At 31.3% G+C, this 26558-nt stretch overlaps 1 protein-coding gene across 6 annotated transcripts in view; it reads left to right on the top strand.

The window, feature by feature from the left end:
• Window positions 1–26558, top strand: part of LOC143059638 (innexin unc-9-like) — a 124877-nt gene that overhangs the window by 81491 nt on the left and 16828 nt on the right. Inside the window, exon 1 of one of the 6 annotated variants that reach the window (XM_076233157.1) lies at window positions 4207–4289. The exons of 2 other annotated variants lie outside the window; for them this stretch is intronic. In XM_076233157.1, the coding sequence (XP_076089272.1) occupies window positions 4270–4289 (20 nt within the window). In that variant the 5' untranslated portion in view covers window positions 4207–4269. 3 more of the 6 variants (XM_076233158.1, XM_076233152.1, XM_076233153.1) reach the window with 3 other exon arrangements.

Genomic DNA, 26558 nt, shown 5'->3' with positions numbered 1-26558 from the left:
TATTTCTTTGATAACAGTATTTTAAACATGCTAACGAGGATAGCTTTATAATTGTATAAAATGTTTATAATATTTAGCCATCTGCAATGGCAAAAATTACATGTTTTCTTTTATATATTTATTTCATAATTTAAACAAATTGCCCTCTCCGGCTCTTAACACTTGTAAAATATAAACAATAATCAAAATTCCATGTTAGAGGACAGATGTAGTTTGATAAAGGTGATCTTATAAAAAAGAACCTACGCTGAAATAGTGCAGTTGCACTGAAATAACTAAACACCTGAGTCTTAACCGGTTTTTATGGGGTTCCTGGTGTTCAGTCTTTAGTTTTCTTTGTTGATATTGTTAATCGTTTCGTCGTTTTAGTTTTTTGCCATAGTATCGCATTGGCGGATCCAAAGGGGGGAAGGGGGGGGGGGGGGTTCCGGGGGTTTGAACCCCCCTTTTTGGCAGCTCAATGCATTTGAGTGGGGACATATAGTTGGAACCCCCCTTTTGAAAATGGCTGGATCCGCCCCTGGTTTCGCCTCTTTTTACTTTGTCTGGAACATTATGTAAGAAAATACCAAGGATCAAGTCTGATATGTATAAAATTGTAAATGAGTGATAAAGGAAAATTTGGTCCAAGAATACGACTTCCCTATAACTTAACAATATACACGATAGTTTCTCTCTTCCGGTATAAATAATTTTAAGAAACAGGTCGAAGAAACTAAACCACTTATGCCAAAAGAAGAATCGGAAATCGAAGTTTAGACGTCATTATAAGAACATACATTTAAAAAACACTGAAGTTTTATTTACTTTAATGAAGTCGATTTTATGGTCGATATCATTTCATCGGTTACGTGAGAGGTTTAAAGGCATTGTTCTCTTTAATTGTGTTAAAAATGTAGAAGTTTAATTGGCCGTTTCAGAATCTCAAGAAACACGGGTACTTTCATTGTTCGTATCCCAAAATGAAAATAACGTCACGTTATTGGTTAAATTTCCATTGTTTGTTACATTTTCAACCAATCAGGACGTTTTGGTGTACACTTTTGAAAATATTACCCAGGATGCATTAGAGATCATTAGATTCTGAAACGGCGAATAGACAACTTTCGAGTTTGATGCATTTCCGTCAAAACTCTAGTTTTAGTGAACATCATTCGTGCGTTTAGGTGCATCATCACTTTCGTTCAAATGTTGAGCGAGTGGTTGGAAAATTATAATACTATATTGCACGATTTATTTGGCAAACTAAATTCTCAAAATTGACAATCAGCACTGCTATCATTAGGGAATTGTGATTAAGTACTTACAAAACAAAAATTATTTCTAGTTTATCCTGTACAATGACGATCACTAAGACGCTTGATGAACGTTAATAGTGCAGGGATACAGGTGACCCCTCTATCTGGTAAATGACGTCACAAAGGCGCGCCTAATTGACGAGTTTGTTCAGGTGACGGATGAACCCCAAAGTGATCTATTGATGCAGACAGTTCCATTATCCTGTAAATGTAGAAAATGAAGTTCAATCTTATTCTGTAAATTTTATTTTTTTCAATGGTCAGAAAGTACACTTACATTAAGCACACACATACAGTGAAAACTGTCTAAACCGAATCTTGCATAAATCGATATCCTTTCTTAACCAAACATGTTCTAAAGTTGTGTCGTATCAAACGTTATACGTAACTGTTGTGAACATGATTTAACCGAAAAACTGAAATCCAAATCTGAAGTCTAGAAGAGGTTCTAACGTTTATACAGGTTTCACTGTAGAGCGTTGTGAATCAAACAGCCATGTCCATTTATCACAGGAAATGAACATTCTGAAGGATACCCGACTATTAGTTCAATTTTAATTTAAAAAAAACTCAGGCCGTTTAAAATGTATTCTGTCAATTAACATATTTAAATTTCTCTCTTTCTTTGTACTTTAAAAACGCCATTTTTACAATGCTTCCCCAACATTGTATTCTTACGTCATCTGTGAGTGTAACAACTGATTCTAGAGGTCAGATTAATCAGCTAGACCGGAATAATCAATCCATGTCCAATTTTGTATCAGAAATTAAATCGTCCTTTATCAGACGGTCCAATCTATTGACAGACAACTGTTATGTTGCTTAATATAAACGCGGGAATGATATAGATCATCGTTCGCGTCCGCGATAATGGCGGGCTACTTGATAGATGACAACATAACGATTTAATTACATTTTATCAATAGTGACGTTTTGTTCTCCGTAAATTAGTTTTCGGCGACAAATAATAATTTAATGTACAAATATATCCTTATATTAAGTCAAAAGAATTACAGACAAGTAACTGAAACATACATTTCAACATGAATCATTTGGTTTTCACCCACACAATATATTATATAGGATCGAGCACTATGTTATTGTTACAGAATTTTAATGTATTTTCTGAGAAAAGGAAGTTTTTATGTATGCTTTTTTTACTTACTAGTATACAAACAAAATTGTGCTCAAATCTGATGCATGTAATCTTGAACCTCATACCCTTAACACACATTTGTTCAAGCTATTTAGCACATACATTGCTTCACTTTTTGGAATGCATGAAATTGAAACACACAATAATTCACGAGAAATGCTTAAATTTCAACCAGGATTTCGAAAACACAAAGAATAACCGAAGCAGCTAAGAATCCAACAGCAGAAGTGTATTATGTATAATTCACTTACATGCATTTTAATTTCTTTTGGTTTTTTTTTTTTTTTTCGATATTGAGGTGATAGTTTAAACTTCACAACAGTTATTACTGCATCTTAAGGTGGTACCCAACACTTTCACCAAAATAAATTTGGCTCGTTTAATTTTCATAAAACTTTGACAAGTTATTTACTTTGACCCTTTTACAAAAATATAAAAATTTCAAAAAATTTGAACCAACCGTTTTATCAGAAAAATTACACTGGTAATATGGTTTGACAAACACTTATTTTGATCATTGAGAAGCTTAATATTCCCTTAACAACACAACGTAATTAAAACGTTTAGCTGATTTTACAGAGTTATCTCCCTGTAGTGTTAGGGACCATCTGAAATCTACAGTAGGTAAAATCAGTTTTCTCTTTTTTTTTCACGACGCATTCCGTCTTTTTTCATTTTAGATATATATTTTTTTTATTCTCAAGTGTAGTTCATTTCCCCTATTATATCTATTATTATAATTCAACTCATAAATCTATAAAAGTACAAGATAAAGATTTCTACGTTTTGAATACCATGCTTGTATTGTTCTTATGGATAACACATTATTATTGGGAAACTGTCGCATGCTGAAAGCAACCTAGGTTACCATGACATCGGAATAAAGACTTGATTGAAGTTTGTACACCTGTATTTACAAATCTACTTTTTATTAATCACTTGATTGATTCTGTGTTATTATATTTTATCTCTATTAATCTAAATATTCCCCATTGAGACTGAGTTACGGAAATCTTACGGTTCTATTGAGACTTGGTTCCGGAAATTATACAGTTCCATTAAAAATTTGGTTTGATAAATCTTACCGTTAAAATAAAAGTTATTCAATATTTCCTCCTAATGAATAAATTTTATGAAGATTTAAATGTTTATTGCCAATTACACGGATTTGGTGTATCCTGATGCAAGTAGGAGTTCTTGAAGGACTTAGTTGAGCATTTGGCAATCCCTGGGAATTAAAAACATAAAACTTATATAATTTTCCATCCAGCTCTAAATATAGATTTAACAACAATAGATAAGGTATACGTGAATAATTGTACTTTCCAAATATGTGACCAATAATTGGGTGTGTAAAGCATATTTTGATACTTCTCAGACTTTTTCATAGCCAATGCATTGCCGAAAAATTGTTGTGCAATCTGGCAAAAATGTCTGTGAACGATCATAAAAGATGAACGGATGGAGACTCTATTTATATTGCATTGTGGGATAAGATACAGATGTGCCCAACACATTTTAAACCATAATTTAAAAATGTATCCCTATTCTATATTTAATTCATATAACCTTGTTCAATTGTTGCTTAAGTGCCAATTGTTTGATTAATATACTAAAAAAAAGTGAATTCTTTCATCATCGTTATTTAAATTGGAAACAATCAATGGTGTTTAAATGATACTAAAATGTCATTGTTATAAGAATTGATTTCCTTTTAAATGTGTCGTTCTTTAAATATTCCAACTGGTTTTATGCAATTCCCCAACGATTCAGGTTTTCGACCTGTAATGGCTATTAGTTTAGGCAAATGAAATAATGCATTCATCGCTTGGCAGGTAAGAATTTTTAACCTTCGCAATGAAGAGCTATGTTTTTTTTATCTTCATTGGAGAGTAATTGAAGATCGTGTATTTATATTATCCCTATAGTAAAGATATATACAGATGCTTTCAATTCATCGTGTGAAATACGGTAGTAATCTCTTTTAGACAGATATATAATTTACAATTTGGTAACTGTAACACTTTTATATTATTCTAGAGTAAAGAATATAATTTTACACGATTTACAGTAGATACCTTCACGTGACGTCAGAATATCGAAAAATAAGAGAAAGGCAACGCAAATCGCCAAATAAGGATAAAGGAAAAAGCTAAATGTACCACAAATAGATTATCCAAAAAATCGTGATATTACTATGATGACTGCGAATTGTCTTTCTGTACCCTCCCTTTTTTTGTAGCTATCTACATGTATGTATACACCACTGTTCTATTTTCATATTTATATATGAAAATGAAACCGATACATGTAGTTGTGTAACAGTTTATTATTACTTTGTGAAGGTTTTCACTTTCATGTCGACAATAATTATCGACCTCATCAAAATAAACAAACAAGTATGATGGTGACATTTTATTGAATTTCGCCGTTTTAGAATCTAATGCATTCTGGGTAATATTTTCAAAAGTGTACACCAAAGCGTTGTTATTGATTTAAAACGTTCTAAAATAATGGAAATTCAACCAATAATCTGACGTTATTTTCATTTTGGTGTACGAACAATGAGACTACCCATAGTCCTTTAGATTATGAAAAGGCCAATTCGGTATGGGCTTTTCTCATTGTTGAAGGCCTGATGGGGACCTATAATTGTAATAATTGCCTTGAGCTTTGACATTTGAACTCTAGAACTACGGCAAAGAAATCACATAATAAAAAAAAAAATAGAAGGCTCTAACTGGGATATCAATACTCTTTTTGAATGGTAGTTATACAAAGAGTCTTGAGATAACATTAATGCATTTTGTTGTCCAACGTCGACTTATGATTTGGTATTATGTTTTGTATCTGTTTATCCTTTCTTTGTTCACACAGTACAATACCAACCTTTTTAAAGCTGAATAAACGGTATTCGTATTGCTCATTGTTAAAGATCGTACGATAACATATACATGTAGTTGCTTATATCTCGTCATTATGAGAGTTTTTACTAGTTTTCTGATTGGCAATGATTCCAAATCTCCCTACGGTTTTTGTAATTTCTACCCAAATTGTAAGTAGATCAATTACATATACAGACTAAATGTATATGAGAACAAAAAATAAATGGAGACACTAATGTTCAAGGTAAAAATATCATACGATCGTTATTATCAGTATGGATAGCATAATCATTGTTTTTATTGTGCTGTTGTTTCTTAAGGATGTACTTAGGTGAGGTTTTGGAATTTGTGTTAAATGTTCGGACTCCTTGGTGTTTTTCCATACAATACAATGTAAAATATTTTGCCCCATAACACCGATTTATTTTTTCATATAAGAATTAAAGGTCGTTTACCAAAATTTTAAAAGATTCTTGACTTTCTTTCTTTTATTTTGAGACCCAAATAATACCTATCCAAATATAAGGTAAAAGTCCGAGTCAGCCTTTTCCCACCATATTTTAAATCTCAAATATCTGGAAAAGGAGGTCCATGACCTATCAATATTTTTAGCTTATCTTTATCCTTAATTGATACTCTACCAGCTTAAAGATTCTATTTAATTTTCTTAATTTCTTAATTTTTATCTAACCTCACCTAAGTACATCCTTAATGAAGGTAGACTAAGTTGGGTTTCCCGTTTGACTGACTTTACCCTAGTCATTTTGGGGGACCTTTATAGGTCGCGGTTCGGTGTAAGCCACGTCTCCGTGTTGAAGACCTTACTTTGATCTATAATGGTTTACTCTTAAATTGTGACTTGAATGAATAACTTGTTTCAGTGGCACTCATACTTCATCTTCTTATATCTATAAACATGTAAAAAGAGTCATTATTTTTTTTTCTTTTCCTTGTTCTCTTTAATATCAGATATGTGAGATTAAAAAATATATCTCCGTTGATATGACTATAACATATTGACTACATTTCAAACCAGTTCTTTCTCCATCGAACTACACCTTCTTCTTTACGTTTTATGACTTGAAGCTCTCTTCCACTAGTTATGTTCATTTGAATGTGGGAAATTCAAAGGATTGTATCAAATTTCCCTAATTCAACCTACATAAATGGATTTTCTCTCAACATATAAGATGTGTCTATTGTCCATTTGATGTTATTATTGCGCTAAATGAAATCACTCGGAACATTTCTGATGTTATTATCGCGTTGATTCAAATCACTTGGAACATTATGAATTGGAATGAATCGTTAATCACACATATAAGACCGTTTTAATTCTTTTGAAGCAATATGCAATCTACAATTTATTCATAAACTGCTACAGTAATTGTATATCGATCGGCTGCCATCAGTAATCTCTTAGCTCACTTCCGGTATGAGTACAGGTTTTGATTATTTGTAGTTATTATAACAACAAAAAAGTTTGTCCCACCAGTACCAATTATTTCTCCCATAAAATGTTTTTGAAGTGTAATTTTTATTAGTCTAAAACATAAGTATTTAATATAACTTGATTATCAGACTGTTTGTTTTCCATTCGTACCCCCTCGGAGATTATCGATTATGAGGCTACAAAGAACGTGTGATGTGATTAGTTTTCTCTTTACTCATGTATTTGTCAGCCATTGATCAAAGCATTAACTATCGGAAGGCTAAACCGAATTAGTTTCTTATTTTAGATTATCGCTTAATGTGCATTTACTCTACATTGTGTTCTCATGGGTTTTGATGAAAAATATTCCTATAAAGAAAATATATCTATAGTCTGGTGTCTGAAAACAAATAGCGTCTCACCAAATGTTTTTATTTCGAAAAAAGAACAACATAAGATTTTATTTTAAACCAATGCAATGGTTAGCGTTTTATTTCTGTTAATTTTTTTATTTTCATGACTGTAAGGATTGAAGTTTTAAGTTGAATTGATGCGTATATACGGATACCTAGATCCCTTTAATAGTAACATATGGTTTGCTTATTATAATTAGAGTAATGCTAAATTGATAATTCAGAGAATGCTAAATTGATAATTCAGAGAATGCTAATTTGATTGATAGAATTTATGTTTTACAATACGTTTTCAATATAGACACCATACAACCATGAAAGGATATTTAGACAAAGAAAAAAAAAAAAACTTTTGTCTAATTAAAAATACAAGAGTTTGTTGCCATGATTACTTTTGAAAACATTCATTTTCTTTGTGTAGATGAGTTTTTTTCTGCCATATTTTTTGTTATGTCTAAATTAATGTTAAACGTTAACTGAAGTAAACAATGTGTTTTTCTTATTGGTTTAATACGATTGTAAACAGTAAAAAAAATGCATTGAAAAACAACAATTGTTACATTGTGTCTATAAAAATAGTTTTACGATACAGCCATTTTATGTAAAATTGTATACGTATATCTGTTTCAGTGTGATTTATTTTTGGCTTTCAATTTTATAGATATGTTTTTAACTCATTAACGTTAAAATTATTAAATCAAAATTACTATTCACTTACCGCTTCAGATTTAAGATGAGGCCTAGTGGTGACTATCAGTTTTCATAGGACGAAATATCCGTGCATTAGATTTGTACATGTAATTTGATGACGAGAATGTATTCACGAATTAACGCGACATTCGTAAAGGTAATAACCCTAGAGAATTCCCGAATGTGCAAATTTGGGCTAATTTCACTGCCGTTGTCCCTTTGAGGACATCTGCATTTTTATCAAACAAACAAATAATTATCATTAACGACAATTAAGCAGTTATTAATTTATAAGTTGCCTAAGAGAGTAGGATGGTTCTATAGGTGCTCATTTAAGAATACGCGCGGGGATGGCGGCGTTTTCTTAAACAATATAAAGAAAATTTCCACCTAATATGCACAATAATTATTGCTTATTCATTATATAATTCATAACTCTTTGTTTATCATCGCCAATTGATCTCTTATACATAGTGGGGAGATATTCTTTAATAAAATGTACCAAGGGGTTACAAATAATTGAATAAAATGAGCGCTCCCTTGGGTGATGATAAATGTATCAATTATTTATGCATTTTTGACGTCCATATAAGATCTTCTTCTTGAGGTCTTGCACATGTCCTCACCCGAACGTCTTTCTGAGAGTAACTGTTTGTACTGGATCTGTTTTTAACTATTAACTTGGGCATATCTAATTACGAAAACAGTGTAACCCAGTTTTGTAAGAGAAATAGGAACGGCGTCTGGAAAGTGTTTTACTAGATAAAGACACTCTCCCATTTTGATCTGTATGGGCAAACATTCAACGAAGCCAAGACATGAATGTTTTTACACACATTTACTGGAATTATTTTCTTACCAAAGATTTTACAGTTATATTTCAAAGTGTAAATGTAACAATTTACATTTAGAGAGGATTAAGATCTGTATTATGAAAACGTAAAATAAATTCAGGGACAACAGTCTGGTTTTTAGTTCTAGAGAATCGGATGTTTGCATTTAGGATTACTTCCAAGATCTACAAATTCTGAAATCTCCATAACAAATGTAAGTCTAGAAGTTGGATTAATACTAAATAGTGATGCCTGGAAAAAAAGGAGGCGGAGGGGGTGGGGGTCGACACCACCACCACCACCGTCACAACGAGCGTCGCCACCAGGAGGGAGCGGGAGGTGGTGGCGGATCCGATCCTTCCCACCCTTCCGGTCATGAAATACCAATGGGCGATTTGCAAGCCCCTTTAATGGATTACTTTTTACCGGACGGGTAAGAGTCGATATCTGATAAATAAAGTTGTTTTTGTCGTTCAGTTGCTGTCTCACTGACGTATACCCAATTTCCTTTTCTTCCTATAAGATATTCACGGAGAATCGGTGGAAAAATATATTTTATTTAGCATATTATATATTTTTCTTTGAAATTTTAATAGAAGAACAAAAATGAAATAACAGATTTTTGATTCAATGAATTCATTTGGGAGATAAAAAAGATAAAAATTGAAATAGAATAAACAAAATAAAGTAATCTTTGTGGTTAAATATTTTTTAATGATTTTCGTGGGATTTTAAATTTCGGAAACCTATTTTTTCAAACTTTCTGCTTTTTACTGTGAATTTTCATTGGATAAGGTCACAAATTTCATGACATCAATCCGACGATTGATCGCCTGAAACATTGCAAGCAAACGTGTATATTGTAGTTTAGATAATTGTCAGATATGCCCTAATTCCGTTTCAAATGCATTAGAATTTAGATACAATTAGTGTGTCTATATTAGATTGGAGTGCATCAATTTTTAGTATTTGACTATGAACAATTTTTTTCTTCACATATTTTAATCATAGATTCAAAAGTAACTAATATATGTCATAAAACGAATATTGACCATAACTTCTTGTAACAATATAATAACCATTTGATGTGTTTTTTAATTAACCAATGAAATTTTATCCGATTTAATAAAAACCCTTTGTTCTGTCTTTTGAAGTAACAATGTTAATAGATTTTTTATTTTGAAGCTAGCCTTTTATTATCAACAGAGGCATCAATTTATTGGCCATTGCTCATTGATTTCTGTTAGAATGTCTTTTAATTAACGTAATTATCAGCCAACGTGCCATTTAAACTGAACCTAAAACATCTGTCGTTGTCACTCTTTTCTTACTGGTTAATTTACATACATCACCGCTATAGATCTAACGACACAACATGTGTTTGGCGACTATTTGAAGAACTGACCAGTCCAAAAAATTCCGTCCTCAAACTTTACGTCACCGCTTTAGAACTATTTTTACAAAATATATTCATTGGCAACAAATTGAGGAACTGACCAGTTCAAAACCGTCGTCCCCATAATAAGCGTAATTTCGACCTAGCGTTATTGCAAATGGTTGATTGATGTTTGCGTCGGCGCAAAAGGTATATTGTATAGCATTGAGTTATTGAAATGATGTTTCGAATTATCATTTCTGCCAAAATGAGCGTCGTTCCATTAATGCTTTACAAATACTGATTTGGGACATTTAAAACGAATCAAAAAAGACAGTGTTCCCATATATGATTATGCCTTGTAATTGATGCTTTGGACCAATAAAAACGGCCAAACATGATGAACGTTTCACAGTTAACCGTATGAGGGCTGTAAAGCCAGTCAATATCGTTAAAATCTCCCATGAGTTCTTACATTAGAAAATGTCCAAATTTGATTGTTTGATAGTATAACAATATGTTGTTTTAGAAATTTGGTTTCAATCTGAGAGTAACAATACTTGATCGTAGAATTCCTGTTACACTTGTTGATTATTGTTCATGATATTACAAACAAAAAGTAGGATAATAGAAAAGGTGATATCTTTCAAACTCTCTCTTGACAGTTGTTATCCATTCGTTTGATGTGTTTGAGCTTTTGATTTTGCCATTTGGTTATGGACTTTCTGTTTTTAATTTTCCTCGGAGTATAATATTTGTGTTATTTTATTTTTTTCTCTCGAATACTGTATTTATAAGAAGTAACGATCTCGTCCCAGACAAAATGATGTACTTTACAGTAATTAACACATTGTCGATTTTATTGGTCTTATCCGCTGAACAATTTCTTTTTTTCTGTCCTAAGGAATTTATTATTGTTGCAATCGTCATAAAAGATTGGATTTAGGTCATGTTAATTGCTGCTTAATTCTATTAATCCGTCCCGAGAATATCGAAATTATTGTTGCAATGAAGATTCATCCAAACTTGTGTTTTTTTGTTCTGCGACTGTTTGCGGGTATGTTTTCAGTGGTTTGAGATCATGACAAAATATACCTTTAGGTTAATAATGCAGTCGTTAGATTACGCTGCCCTCTACAATGATTATATTGTATACGTTGTGAGTAAGAGAGTCGATCAGGAGTGACTGAATTCTTAGGACTAGATCAAAACATATATCAAAATAAAGCGTTTTCAAAAAATATTTGAAAATGAAGAATTAAAAGTTCAATATAGATCAGGCTTTTGTTATTTAATCAGTGTTTAGTTTGAAAGCTTTCTTTGCATGAAATATTTATTTTTTATGCCAATGAGAATAAACATGTTAAAACTCTGTATCTTGACGCTTAAATTTTTTGTACTAAATAAAGTCTATCTTGTTTTTGATGCTACTGTATTTGAACTTTCGTTTACTTAATTATCAAATTATTTCCCTCGGTATTCCTTTTTATCACTAATGTAAACGATACGTTAAATGAAATTGAAAAACAACAAAAAATGACGTCGAAGGTCTGTATATTGAATTTTCATGTTTACAACTCTTATCAAAAGAGAAATTATATTAATTGATTTATATGTCTACAAGGCATCCTTAAAAATTGATATTAAAAAATGTAAACAGACGTTTACAATAAACGGAACGCTTTATAGTTCTGCGTCGGAAGATGTTTGTTTTATCGACCATTGGTCGGCTGCTATCATAACCATAATAAAGCATTTCAATGACCAAGTTGTGTAATCAATGTTATTCTGAAGCTTAAGTTGTCCTTGCATTTACTACAAATGGTCGGTGCTATCATAACCATTATAAAACTTTTCAATGACCAAGTTGTGTAATCAATGTTATTCTGAAGCTTACGTTGTCCTTGCATTTACTACAAATGGTCGATGTTACATGTATCATAACCGTAATGAAACAATTCAATGACCAAGTTGTGTAATCAGTGTTATTTTGAAGCTTAAGTTGTCATTGTATTTAATTTACTACAAATGGTCGGTGCTACATGTATCATAACCATTATAAATCTTTTCAATGACGAAGTTGTGTAATTAATGTTATTCTGAAGCTTACGTTGTCCTTGCATTTACTACAAATGGTCGGTGCTACATGTATCATAACCGTAATGAAACAATTCAGTGACCAAGTTGTGTAATCAATGTTATTTTGAAACTGAAGTTGTCCTTGCATTTAATTTACTACAAATGGTCGGTGCTATCACAACCATTATAAAGCTTTTCAATGACCAAGTTGTGTAATCAATGTTATTCTGAAGCTTACGTTGTCCTTGCAGTTACTACAAATGGTCGGTGCTATCATAACCGTAATGAAACAATTCAATGACGAAGTTGTGTTATCAATGTTATTCTGAAGCTTAAATTGTCCTTGCATTTACTACACCAAATGGTCGGTGCTATCATAACCATTATAAAACTTTTCGATGACCAAGTTGTGTAATCTATGTTATTCTGAAGCTTAAGCTGTCCTTGCATTGACTACCAAAAGGACAATTGCATAAATAATTAAACTCGTCATCGATTTGTTTACACGTTTAGGACAGGAGTTAATATGGTTAATTGAAATAGAATCCACTCTTACTAATCAATGACAACGTATCCATAATTGTACATGAAGATTCTATTTTTGTTCACGCATGACTAAAGATGGCTGTCAAGTTTTACACTTCATTTACATGAAAGGTCTGTTGGGATCACACCAAAAATGAATAGTAAATAATTACCAACAGAAAAATGAATATGTTAGTAAAATATATATGGGAAAACAATTCTTAGTAGATTGCACGTATAAAATGTTTCAGATGTTTGGTAGGATATTCTAGCTCGTATTTTGACACGTACATAGAAGGCCAAATTATGAAATAAAAAGGCTACATTTTAGATTTTTAAAAAGAGGTCAGTGCAACCTGTATAAAAAGTAAAATCATACAAATACTGAACTGCGAGAAAAATTAAAAACGGAAAGTCTCTTATAATTTTCTTTCGTTAAAGCCAATTCATTTTTTAATGTTTGAACCAGACCGATTCTTGTAATGGCAATTATAACACAAGGAAGCTTATGAGGTGCTCAATTATGTCTCCAAGATAACTGTAATTGTGACGTCAAATTGATGTTCACTTGGCAATTTTGCAAAATATGATTACCCTTGTCAAAATGTCTGAGATACTTGAAAAGGTACACTTTACTAATAGTTTAATAACTCAAACCCGTCTTGTATCACTTTTGTTTCTGGTGGTGTCAAGCAAAAACAAAATATTATCGAGTTCTGTGTCGGTCGATATTACATTAGTTGACACTGTCAAAATAAACAAATATAGAACAAAATGAACTAATTTTGTTGAGATTTTTACCATGGGGAGATAAAAATGCAATTGTTTTTTTTTTTTTAATAAAGTCGCGTTATAATTGTTAATTTCTGTGTAATTTTGGTCTTTTTTGGAGAGATGTCTCATTGACAATCATACCACATCTTCTGTTTTTATATTCTTGCACAGTGATACACATTTTTTATTTCTTTTAATTTTTAATATTGTCTTGATTTGGAATGCAAAGCCTTATCTGCTTATCCTCTTTTAAAGTACCTGAAGCCAATTCCAGTTTCGAGAGGTTACTTCTCATGTCTTAATATGAAAAACAAAGCAAAAGGTCAGCATAAGTCAATTAGACAGCAACACATCGACACAAATAGATAAATCAAATATCGACTTTAACTTACAGTTTAAAATAAGTATATATCTTTTCTTGCTTGTCTATATACATTTCCCTTTTAAACGTGATTTTGTACTATTTAAAAGCCATTTTAATGTGTCTTTCTATGTTACCTTATTGTTTCAGATTAGGTTGAAGGTTGGCACCCGTTAGAATGTTTAAACCCGCTCCATTTGTTTGCACCTGTTCTAGTCAGGAGCCTGTTCCTAAGTAGTTGTCAATTGTTGATTTGGTTCATAAGTGTTTCTCGATTTTGATTATATAATAGATTAGACCGTTGATCTTTCCTGTTTGATTTTTTGTAAAACTAGTTTTGTTTGGGCCCTTTAGAGCTTGCTGTTCGGTGTGAGCCAAGTTTCCGTGTTAGAGATCGTACGTTGACCTATAAAAAAATGTTAACTTTTATGCATTGTGACTGGGATGGAGATTTGTCTCATTGGCACTCATACCATATCTCCTTATTTCTAAATATGAAATAATTGATTTGGTAATTCAAAAGGCACGACATAAACGTTTAAATCATATATTTGCGTCATTATAATACAATTTCAAATTTTGAAATCCGATATCGCTGTTAAAATTGAAATACAAGAATTGCATATCAACTTTATATATCTGAATGTTGCATTTGAAATTTAAAGTAGATTTCTGAAGTACGCTGCTTCCTATAGAATATCACAAACCGTGTCTCGTTTCATTTCTTCGCTTTGCTATTTCAGAACTTTTACAAAAAGATTCTAAGCAAACATTGTAAAAAATTTGAAACCACAGATTAAAGTCCGTTCTTTATTTTAACATATTGTATACTGAGGTAAAATATCAAAGTATTTTATAATGATTAAAGAGAAATGAAACAATTGTAAATTTGATATTCAGAACAGCGGAAATGACGTAACTGTTTGAAATGCATGACAATCTTTATGAGTGCGGCAAGTACTCCTATTGATTGCTGTAAAGTAAAAACAATTTCGTAAAAGATAAAAATCTTGTTGATGTTTAGAATCCCGTTAGTGGTTATTTTGTGACTTTCTAAATGTTTTTGCTTTTTGAAGAAGTTTTGTTACCTGTTGAGGTTTGGTATCAACATGATCAACTGTTTGATTATTCACAGATTTTATAGACTCGCTTATTTGTTTTAGAAGACACCGGTTATATTGTGGAAGACAATATTTTGTTCTCGTAATGTTATTTTTACATCTCCTTCCTTGTATATTGATTGCCTTATATTTAAGTACTGAGTATAATGATAAAGTTTTAAGTCTTCCAGCTATTTCTATTATCTTTTCCATCATGAAGGTTTATCTCACACGAAGGGCCTTAAATAGAAGCAACATATGTTTAAAACCAAACATGAAAACTTCAAATATTCTTTGAAATATGTCCATGTGTGGTTATTAATAAAATTTTCTGAAATTATAATCATTTTATTTACTTCAAACGAAAATTAATAGAATTTTAAATATTAATGATAAAAAGAATATTTAATTTTTTTAAAATATTTTCAGTACTTCGTCGCCACTTGATGAAATATTTAAAAATTTCAAAGCTTTAAGTGACATATTTAAATGGCCTGTCATTTTGAAATTACACGAAAAAGTGCCTAGCAACTAGTATATCATGCTGAAGGTACATGATAATTTTGCAAGCTTATATGTGAAATACTAGAACTTTTATATGAATCAATAGGACGTGCAAAATATGACTTGAACATTACATTTCCGGAGCACCTAATTACACGATCGACAATTCTCGGGAAAATCCGCTACTCTCAGTCTTCGTTAGATGGCGAAACGGAATGTGACACGAGGTTAACAGAACAATGTTAGCAAAGTAAAACATCGTTTGAAATATTTCGCCGAGACTGAGAAGATCAAGTCAAACTGTAAGGCGTGTTATATCAAACATGTGTGCGTTTTTTCTGCTTTTTGAATCTTTCTGGTTAGATTTGCGCAAATAAGTTAAATATGATTATATTTTTGTTTCATCTGGAAACTGGATGAACAATTTGGATACCAAGCTATACATGTAAGCTATCGACTTGTTTATGTTTTCTCTTGAATCCATTAAGATATATTTGTCCCACCTAAATTGACATTAATCTGCCAAGAAAAGTTTCAGTAGCTACGATGATAAATGCTCTAAAGATTTTTCTCACTGCTATGTTTTGATGTTCCATAAAAGCTTCAAATGTACCCCAGTGAGGAATAATCATTAAATTTTCTCAATAAAACCTGTCAATATTACATGTATGTATTTATAAAGCACCTTAGACTTTGTTTGAATTTTTATTGACGAGACAGAAAGGAATTATTATTAAATAGATCTGGTCCACTTGAAAACTGTTGTTATAAGGATATATTGAACACTATAAATCATATTTCCATATCTATCATTTTTTTCACAATTGCAATGTTATGATTAAAATAGTGAAATATATCACTTACATGTAATTGGTATAAAAATGAGGGCCTGTATGAGGATTTTGCAGAATAAAGAATAATGTGCTAAAACTAGTGATTTAGGGACCAAAACAAGACCAAAGGAAAAATACATCAACAATTTAAATACACAGAATTGCAGACCTTTCTTTTCAGACCCATTTAAAATAAAATAAAAATAATTAAAAGTATATATCTCCCCACTTAAGGGTTCTGATGGTTCACACGGATATTATTTTACCTTAGACTGCAGTTTTGACAAGATGAAACTAATATTTTCTCTTGTTGCATCTGACATTATATATGTGTAAAGTATCTTGTGGACTGGAAAAACAAAACTAACTCACTAAGTTGCTCTTGATAATATAATCAAATAAAATTGACTAAAATAGATGTACAATATAAAACAGTGATAATGATTGTAACACACACGCATGCATTTAAAATAACTGCAATAAGATACATGTATACACCAGATTAAAAGTTCGTCTTATCTTCTTAGTATCTGCCAAATCAGTGAACTGAAAAATAAAAAAAGACTTACTAATATTTGGTAATACACATGTACTATAGGATAAAAATGACCAAACTGTCAGCATTATAAAAACTTCATTATATATAAACATGTACATTTATAATAACCTACGTCAAGAAAGCGCAAGTCTTAACGTTTTGAAAGCCAATCGCATAAAACATTTAAGAGCATCACAATAAATATTTATAAACCTCAAAAGATCAACAAAAAATCATAAAGCTCAACCTTGCCTCAGGAATCTTGTAACATTGGAAACAAGATTTAAATGACAAGGAATAAATCTCAATACTACAGAATTCGTTGACCTTTAATGAAATGTTTACTACATTTTCACAAATTATTTTTTCTTCACGTATTAATTAGCATTTACTTTGAATTAGGAGTCAGTCTCATAGTATGATTAAACCATTCCTTATACATTTCTTACATTAACCCACGTGGTTGTTTTGTCTAATGCACTATTGCCATACAATCTAGTAAAATGACGCAACATCTCTTTCTAAATCATTATGATTCAACGAGATCATAATACGCTTTCCCGCCATTAAAAATTCGAAACTATTGCTGAATAATTGATTTTGATTATTTATCAGGTCTAACGCTATTCATCAGGTCTGCATACAATAATAACCCTTTACTATTTACTTACACGTTCTCCGATCCTCTGTTTAAATTATTGATGTCCAACGATAGCAATGGAACCGGTGAATGTAAATATATTCCAGTTTATGATAGGTGAACAAGGTAGAAGCATCGATTGCTACCTTCGGAACATACCTTCGGAAGAACATACCTTCGGAATAAAGTATGGCAGATTTTGTTCAGTAAAGGCAGCAGGATTGTTATAGGAATAATTATAGAAGTTAAGAATGAGTTGCAGGATATTAGCGGTGGAGATTTATTTGCATCTAGGGATTTGAATTAGAAATGATATGTTTTCTTTTTCGAAAGAAATTTGCGTATAAACCTATTCCTAAAGACGAAATGATGTAAGTTTTGTTATAATATTTTTTTACTTATGATTTTTCTTCCCTGGTTTTTCTAATATGGACGCTATATGAAATTGTCATTGATTATCTATCGTTGATTCTGTAGCATAGCAGCTTTATTCAACGTTTACATCGATTAACATGTATCACAAATAACAGCCAATAATTCATTATAAAGAATCACAGATAATTTGTATTTGATCCTGAAAATATATTTTGTCTTTCTCAATTTATTATTTTTCTACTGTAAATATTTATAGATATTATATTTTGACTAAAATCATCCGCGAGTTATTGTTATAACGTTTTTCATTGCAATTAACATCTAGCGATATTTAAAACACAGTATTATTAAAATATTAAAATAACATGTTTGCTATTTCACGCATTCATATTGCAATTAGTTTTTAATAAACGAGTGCAGTTGAGATATATATTTATATATAATTATTCTATAATTATTTTTGAAACGTTGTTATTGTAATGAGTGGTTGAACTACAGAACTTGATTTTAAAATGGTTATATTTATATTCAATAACCCACTTTGAAATTGACTTGTGACATAAACCCCATAGTCTATTAAGGGACTTAAACAACCGAAGAAAACACAATTTGGCTACTTAAATTGTACTTGATTTAAACAAATAATCATTTAACTTCAATGTCGATGTTAAAATTGAAATTGCATAAAACAAAGACGTGTCTTTTAAAAGTGTTTATGTTGTCATAATTTGTTAATACATAAAACGAGTGTAAATTTGCAAAACACATTTTTCCGACCTTGCTTTTTTTCAATAGTATTTGACTTAACTTTTTTTACCATACCATTAAATAGGAATGAAACAGTAACGGTATTTTTTTTAAAAATAATATACAATGACTTAGGTTTCGAAAGACTTTAAAAAATTTATAGTCTTTTTACCACCTGAAATGTACTTTGTACCAACTGCAGAAAATCATGACAATTAAAATCGTTTTATTTTTGAGGATTTACAAATCATTTGTTGTTAAATATGAGCATTTTGTTTTTACAATATTAAAGTTTTTATTTTGAACATCTATTTCTTAGACTACTACTTTTGGTACCCCTTTATCTACATATGGGTGTAGGTCAAACTTTTAAAACAATTACTATATATGTTTCGGTACCAATATTTAGTATACTTAACCAGTTTCTGACTTGTTTTCGCTCTGATTTGTAAATTCAGTACTGTTTTTGCTGTTTATATAGGTTAAGGTATTAATCAGTCAATGTCTATATTTTTGTTCCATGTTTATCAACAAAAGTACTAGAAAAAAACATTAATTTTATGCTGAGTTCAACAAAGGTCATCTCCTTAGTTGTCTCATCCTGTTCTGTATGTTTACATAATGGTAATAAGCTGTTTATTAAATCTCTTGTCATTGTGGGTCTCAACGAACAACTATTTTTTACTTTCCCTCTGTAATACAAATATACTGCTTACCTAGCCACATACCCTTGTCATTCAACAATATACTGCTTACCTGATCACATACCCTTGTCATTCAACAATATACTGCTTACCTGGCCACATACCCTTGTCATTCAACAATATACTGCTTACCTGGCCACATACCCTTGTCATCCAACAATATACTGCTTACCTGATCACATACCCTTGTCATTCAACAATATACTGCTTACCTGGCCACATACCCTTGTCATTCAACAATATACTGCTTACCTGATCACACACCCTTGTCATTCAACAATATACTGCTTACCTGGCCACATACCCTTGTCATTCAACAATATACTGCTTATCTGGCCACATACCCTTGTCATTCAACTATATACTGCTTACCTGGCCACATACCCTTGTCATTCAACTATATACTGCTTACCTGGCCACATACCCTTGGCATTCAACAATATACTTAACATACTAGTATATATATTTGTTTAGGGCCAGCTAAAGTACTCCTCCTGGTGCGGGATTTTTTCCTTCTGCGCTGAAGACCCATTGGTGGTCTTCGGCTGTTGTCTGCCCTATGGTCAGGTTGTTGTCTCTTTGACACGATTCCCCATTTCCATTCTCAATTATATTAATAACTGTGACATGTTTTTCATATTCTACCTTGACATGTTTGGAGTTGTCTCATTGCATTTTCCTTTTGGTACTCCACTAGGTTTAAAGACGAGACTCAAGTTGCATTATTCATTATTATTTAAATTCATTATTTAAAAATATAATTTCATACTTTTTACATATGACTCGATTGTTTGAGAGTGAACTATAATACATGTAATAAAAATGCAGTTGTGCATCTGAATAAGATAATTTCTGGCTGAAATATTTTTTTAAATTTCAATAAACCTTTAAAAAACATCAATTGACTATATATTTTCCTTGTTTTAATGTTTCTAGTGGAAGAAAATATAGTATCAAGATAAATTGAGTTAGAAAGATCATATCAACTAATCCATCCCAACCACATATTCATTTGTCTGTCCCAAATCACAAACTGTGTTAGTGCTTTTATTAAGTCTGAATGTTTGTCACAAGGGGGATTCGTAGTGCTTACAAATATTCCATAGTACTAGTATCTGTTCAATTTATTCACAATTGTTCGACACTCGGGGTGATTAACTTTTTATATACATTTGTCTCATTGTTGAAGACCTTATAATGTTGAACTTGATGTCTTTTATTTATATATGTTTGTATGGTTTGTATGGTTTCTATTTTTTGCAATTGCAATTATCAAATGAATGTCTTTTTATGCTTTAAATCGCGTATTTTTGAGAGAAAGAGAGTGCAATAGATTACACACCGATTACAGAAGGTTTGGATAGGGATTCAAAGAATAAGGGGTGGGTAAGGGTGGTGATGTTTTTTTGTTTGTTTTTTGTTAGGGTAAGGGGGGGGGGTTAAAGTATAGAAAAACATCGAAAAGAATAGAGAATATTGGTTAACATGAAGAATATAAGGAATAGAGTAACATGAAATATGAATAAAGAACTTCGACATGAAGAGCCTCATTAAAACATATATGCCTCTTGATAATTATCTGCTTGATTTAATGTTTCATTTAAATCATTCGACCTATCACATGTTTCTTCAAAACATTCCGCTCGTTTTCCTAAAACAATGATATACGACACGGTTCTAATAACAAACAATTAGCACAAATATGGCTACTTATCCAAAACACTCCAAAGCAAGTGTTAATCGATAAAATGATTTGTCTCCGTGATGGTGGTTGCATTCGATGGCGATCCATCATGATTAAATACAAGTAGTAATAAATAAAAACGTCGAATGACCATGGCGTTTACGCTATATTTTTCCTAATGGACATGCGTTTATAACTTGCAAGGTTTAATGTTTCGATCATATTTATTGTTTATTTGTTTATACACATTTTTGTTCTTGTTTCTTGTTAGCTTGAATGCAGTCATTTTTGGTTCTTTATATTTCGAAAGTGTTTATTTCATAACTTTTGTTTTTGTTTGTGCTACCTTGTACTGTACACAGTCGAATTGGTTCTGTATGTGTTTTAAAAGTGTTTATTTCAAAACAAAGTCTTTCTGTCTTTGAACATAACTAAACATAGCCAGTACTATTAAAACAATAATGGAATAACGTTGATCACAGAGGGTCTTTGATAGGGGTCATGCAATTCTGTTTTCTTTTTAATCTATTTTTACTGTTCTATATGAAATTTGTCTATTATTTCCTCTTTTTTGTATATATTTTAAATATAGCACCCCATTATTTTCTAGTCTTTTTTGGGCTTATTTTACTCTCTTTGTTTTCATTTTCATGTAGGCTGGACCCATAATTCATTATTCTATAACTCCTTACAGTCCTCATACTATACAAAATATATTTTATTTGTCTGCTAGGTTGCGAACTGATGAATAAATAATCTTTATCTGACTTTAAACAATGATACTAAGTCATAATAGGAATAGTCGTAGGTTTTGACTAGTGAAGCAAGAGAACACAATACAAAAAAAAGGTGCTGAATCTAACAATTTTAAAGTTTTTTATTTGGTAATTTAATGATTTTAAATAAAATGTGTGCCCACGTCTCGTCTAGACGAGAGTAGAATGGATCCCTGACTAACAGGGCAAATATAAACACCATGTTAAATATAACCACTAGGTAGCAGTTTTCGCCGACTATGAACAATCAAATCGTTTTTATTCTGCTCAAATTCTTATTTTATGTTGAAAGATAAGAATTTAAAAATTAAGCAGTTATGGGGTTTAAAATATTCTACTATGTATACAAATAACATATTTCCGAATGTCTATAAGACTTATATCTATTGTTTTACATCGCCCTACGTGAATGGAATTTTTAATTCGCCTAAGTAACTGCAAAAAATCTATAGATATTTCCATAACAATTTCCAGGAAAATATTTCTATACATTAAACTTGCATGGCAACCAAAATTGATTATAAATTGATTTCAAAACGTGTATGAGCATTAAATGTGAAGAATTGTTCGTATAAAATTTTCCAAAGGAATAGATCTTTTATAATATCTGAATTAAAATGAGCAAACGTCTTTTATTCGATAAAGAAATTAGGGCAAAGCCAAAAATAAATTAAAGCTATTGAATAAAATAGGTTTCATCATTAAAAAAAGATGCTTAGTTATCCCCTATCAGTGATGCTTCGACTTATGAATTTTGATTGTCCCCTTGGTAGCGTCGCTTTTTTTTTAGGTAGACATTTAATATGCTTTTTCCTATAACTTATTTCCGGAATGATGGTGTTAATATCAAAATTAGAATTCCCAGAAAAGTAATGTGATCATTTGATGTCTAGAAACCACAATTAGTATCCCTGTATGTTCTTTATGTTGTTTTGTCACGTTATAAAACCACACCGGTGTTTTCTACAAATCTTTTGAGTGTAAAGTATAGTAAAAGTCATAAAACATATCCAAAATCTAGAAAATACCACAGAGATAGTTCAATATTCAAGCCAGTAAAATCTCTACTTGTAAGTATATGTCATTAAATATCACATGAATATCAATAATACCCTCCTGCTGCCCTGGAAACTTTAATTTTCGAACAATACAACTAAAGTATAAAAGATAAAAATCTATTTCAAATCTCTTCTCTTCGTACGTATGTCCCTTATATAAAACTTAGAAATGCATGAAACAAAGGAAATGACAAATGTTCGTGTTAAGGGGAACTGTATTTGAAAATAGGAGAGGATCCCACTTGTCTGTGATGCCAAATAACTGAATAGAACAAAAAAGTTCAGATAAATTGTCAAGGTCTTGGTTCCATCACAATTGAATTGCTCATTAAAGGAAAATGTATAATATATTACATAGAAAACAAATATTACAAGCAAAAGGAAAATACGAAGAAGTAGATCCGAAAGGTATCAAAGTAGAATATTACATGCAAATAACTAAAAACGTGAAATTTTAAAATTGGGACTTCATTGCTGTCAGCAGTACATCAATAACGTGTGAAGGTGTTGAATCCCTCTCATTCAGCACCTGTGGTTATCCTGGGATGATGGGAGGGGTTTGGATTCTGTAATGTTTCATTGGCTGATGTTTATTCTATTGGTTATTATCTTCAGAGGCAGATTTAGAGGGTTTTTTCGGGCCCCCCCCCCCTTTTGCCGTACAAATTTGGTTCATAATATAAGGAATCACTGGAGAATGACTGTAGCGGGCCTCCTCTTAGGTAGTCAGTAGACCCCACTTATGAAAATATCTGGATTCGCCACTGATTTTGTCTGTTTTTCATAGAGTTATTGTTTTTGCTTGCACCTCTTCCCCTCCCCTTTTTTTATTTATTATACGTTTTATTCATTTGTACAATCAGTTCATGTTGAAAGTGACTGTGACATCAGAATTGACCTCTGAAATTGTTACTTCCTGAACTTTTTATGTGTTAATTTCATACTTGATGTCTGTTCTGTTCAGTGACGTAATGAATTAGTAATTTATTTTCTAATGAAATATCACATTCCCTATGTATTAACGCGTATTTCATTTGTAGTTAATATTGCATTTAATTTGTGCATTTTTAATGAAATTCAAATTACAATATCCCTTATCGTGTTGGCATTACGTCAAATAAACTCATATCATAATATGTTTATTGGGTTGGGCTGAACATATGTATCATTTTTCATGTTGAATATATTTATTTACTCCTTTTTACGTAAATCAGCTACAATAATTGCAAAAATAGGAATGTTCATTTATAGAATAATTCGTTGTTATGGCAATGCATCAAGAATTATGAAAATATAAGAAATTATAGATTTTGATTAGCCCTTGCCTGATATTAAGGATTAACTATATTTCATATTTTTTATACCACATCTTAATTATTTTTACATCAAGTATGGCATATATTTGTTCCTTTTATATGTAAAAAGTTAAATAACAGAAATACCAAAGTTCGAGGAACATTCAAAGCGGAAAGTCTGTAGTCAAATGGCAAAATCAAAAGCTCAACACATCAAACTAATGGATACAAAAAGCAAAATCACAAAAATACTGAACTCCAAGGAAAATTCAAAACGGACGTATTCCTGACTTGGAATAGGTATTTTCAAATGTAGAAAATGGTGGATGGACTGTCGCTAGTCATTTACTTTTAATTATTTCAAATTGTCAATACTTTTGAATTTTGTGAAGATGTCAGATGACAGAATGATCGACATGACGCATGATATGAATGACATCATTCAGTCAGTTGAGTCAGAGGTTCATAGTAGTACAAGCAATGATGTCATCACAAAACATGTGTAAAGAAGATGGCTGCCACTAATGTCTAATTAATCAATCTGTCGGTGTGCAAATAGACTTTGTTTTTCTGGGAAAATCAATGAAATCTATTAAGGATGACAGAAAATTTATTTGATTAGTTTCTGTTCTTTGGTCCCATTCGAAATAAATATTGATAATTTTTATATCTTTTTTCTTTACCTCAAATAAACCGTTCTGTCAAGTGAAACAATAAAACAATTTTCTATCAAAAATATTTTCATTGGAAACCGATAATATGCAGCCAACATGTATAGTCATCCAAAACAAATCTTCAAGTATCTGTATGAAATAAGCAATAAATATTAAAATTAACATTTTTGATCTTAGAAACATGTATTTCACGGGTAATTACGTCTTATTACAATATTATTCTAATGATGAATTTGTAGATAACGTGACATTGCATTACAATTCTGATATCGTTACTATCTTTTTTCTGATATTTATGGATGGAGTCAGGTGAAGTTTAAAAAAAAACCTAGAATTTAAATTGGTAAATGAACTAGATAAGCTAAAAAATGATAGGTTATGGACCTCCGTTTGGAGATATTTGACTTTTAAAAAAATGGTAGGAAATTGCTGACTCGGGCTTATAACTTATATCTTATATTTGGCATTGGCATTATTTGGGTCTCAAATCGAAAGAAAAGTAATGAGCTTTTTATGAGCTATAAAAGTTTTCTATGAAAAGAAAAGTGCGTGATAAAGGGGCAGAATATTTTACCCTGTATTGCAGGGGAAAAGTCAAGGACCCCAAAAAAATAACACAAAATCCTAAACCTGATATGAATACATCGTTAAGGTCCAGCGGTAGCAAACGCATGTCTGACTAGTCCAAAGGTATTGCCATCATTATAAGGTTTCTTTAAAAACGACTTTCTCGTATCTAAAAGTGAATAATTGTTGGATCAATAGACTAAGTGAGAACAACTATCACGGTCTATTGAAAAATTTCAAACCAAAACTACAGCTGTACAATTTGTTAAATGTTTATGTTTGCTATACTAGTGCATTTCCTGGGGGTTAGGGGATCTAAATAAATTAACGTTAACGTTCCTGTTGTTACATCTCATAGTTGGTTGCGAATTCCTAAACATAACTTCAGATACATATCAGGTTGTATTGATACTATATTTGTCAAAGTGTTATGTTTTATTTAAGAAATTTGTTGGTTATCTCTGTTCATTTACATCACTTTGAGTTGTCATTCGACAGTTCCTTGTATAACACTGCACATGGTGCAATTTCCGAAATAAAATACACAGGATCAGTTTGTTAACCCAAAGGCATTAAATTAGAGTGTGGATCGAAACAAAATAGCTATAAATAAAAGTCAAAGCAGTATATTGCCATACTAGCTAGAAGGAGTTTTAGTTTTACTTTATTAAATAGTTTCAGAACTGAAGACATTGTATCGTATGCATCTTGGATGATAGAAATAAACATGTGTTACAGATGAACACAAAGGGAACGTGTTTCTTTAATGTCTCTATGAAGTAAAGTCGAAGCCAAAAGTTAAGGAAGCAAAGTATATTAAACGATTGGAAGCATTTGTCAAATGGTTAGGAAATCAAAGTACATCTAATGAAATGGAATATATCCTGTATTCTGAACACATTTCTAAATAGGGATACTCTTTTTTCTGAAACAGAAATATATAATAACTTTGTGATGTTCTTGTCCTATATTATGTGTCCATGTGCCTTGGTTTAGCTAGCCATACAACCATGTTTTCTCCACCATTTTCCACATAGAAAAATGCCTGTAACAAGTCATCAGTATGACAGTTGTTATCCATTTGTTTGTTATTTTGAGCTTTTGATTTTGCCATTTGATTAGGGTCTTTCCGTTTTTAATTTTCCTCGGGATTCAGTTTTTTTGTGATTTTATTTCTTTAATAACCATCCTGCATTGTTAATTTAGAACCGTTTTGATTGCGTATTTGCATTGCTGATAGAA

This window comes from Mytilus galloprovincialis, chromosome 14 (assembly GCF_965363235.1).
Source record: "Mytilus galloprovincialis chromosome 14, xbMytGall1.hap1.1, whole genome shotgun sequence".
Lineage (NCBI taxonomy): Eukaryota > Metazoa > Mollusca > Bivalvia > Mytilida > Mytilidae > Mytilus > Mytilus galloprovincialis.
This window is presented reverse-complemented; position numbering and strand designations above follow the sequence as displayed.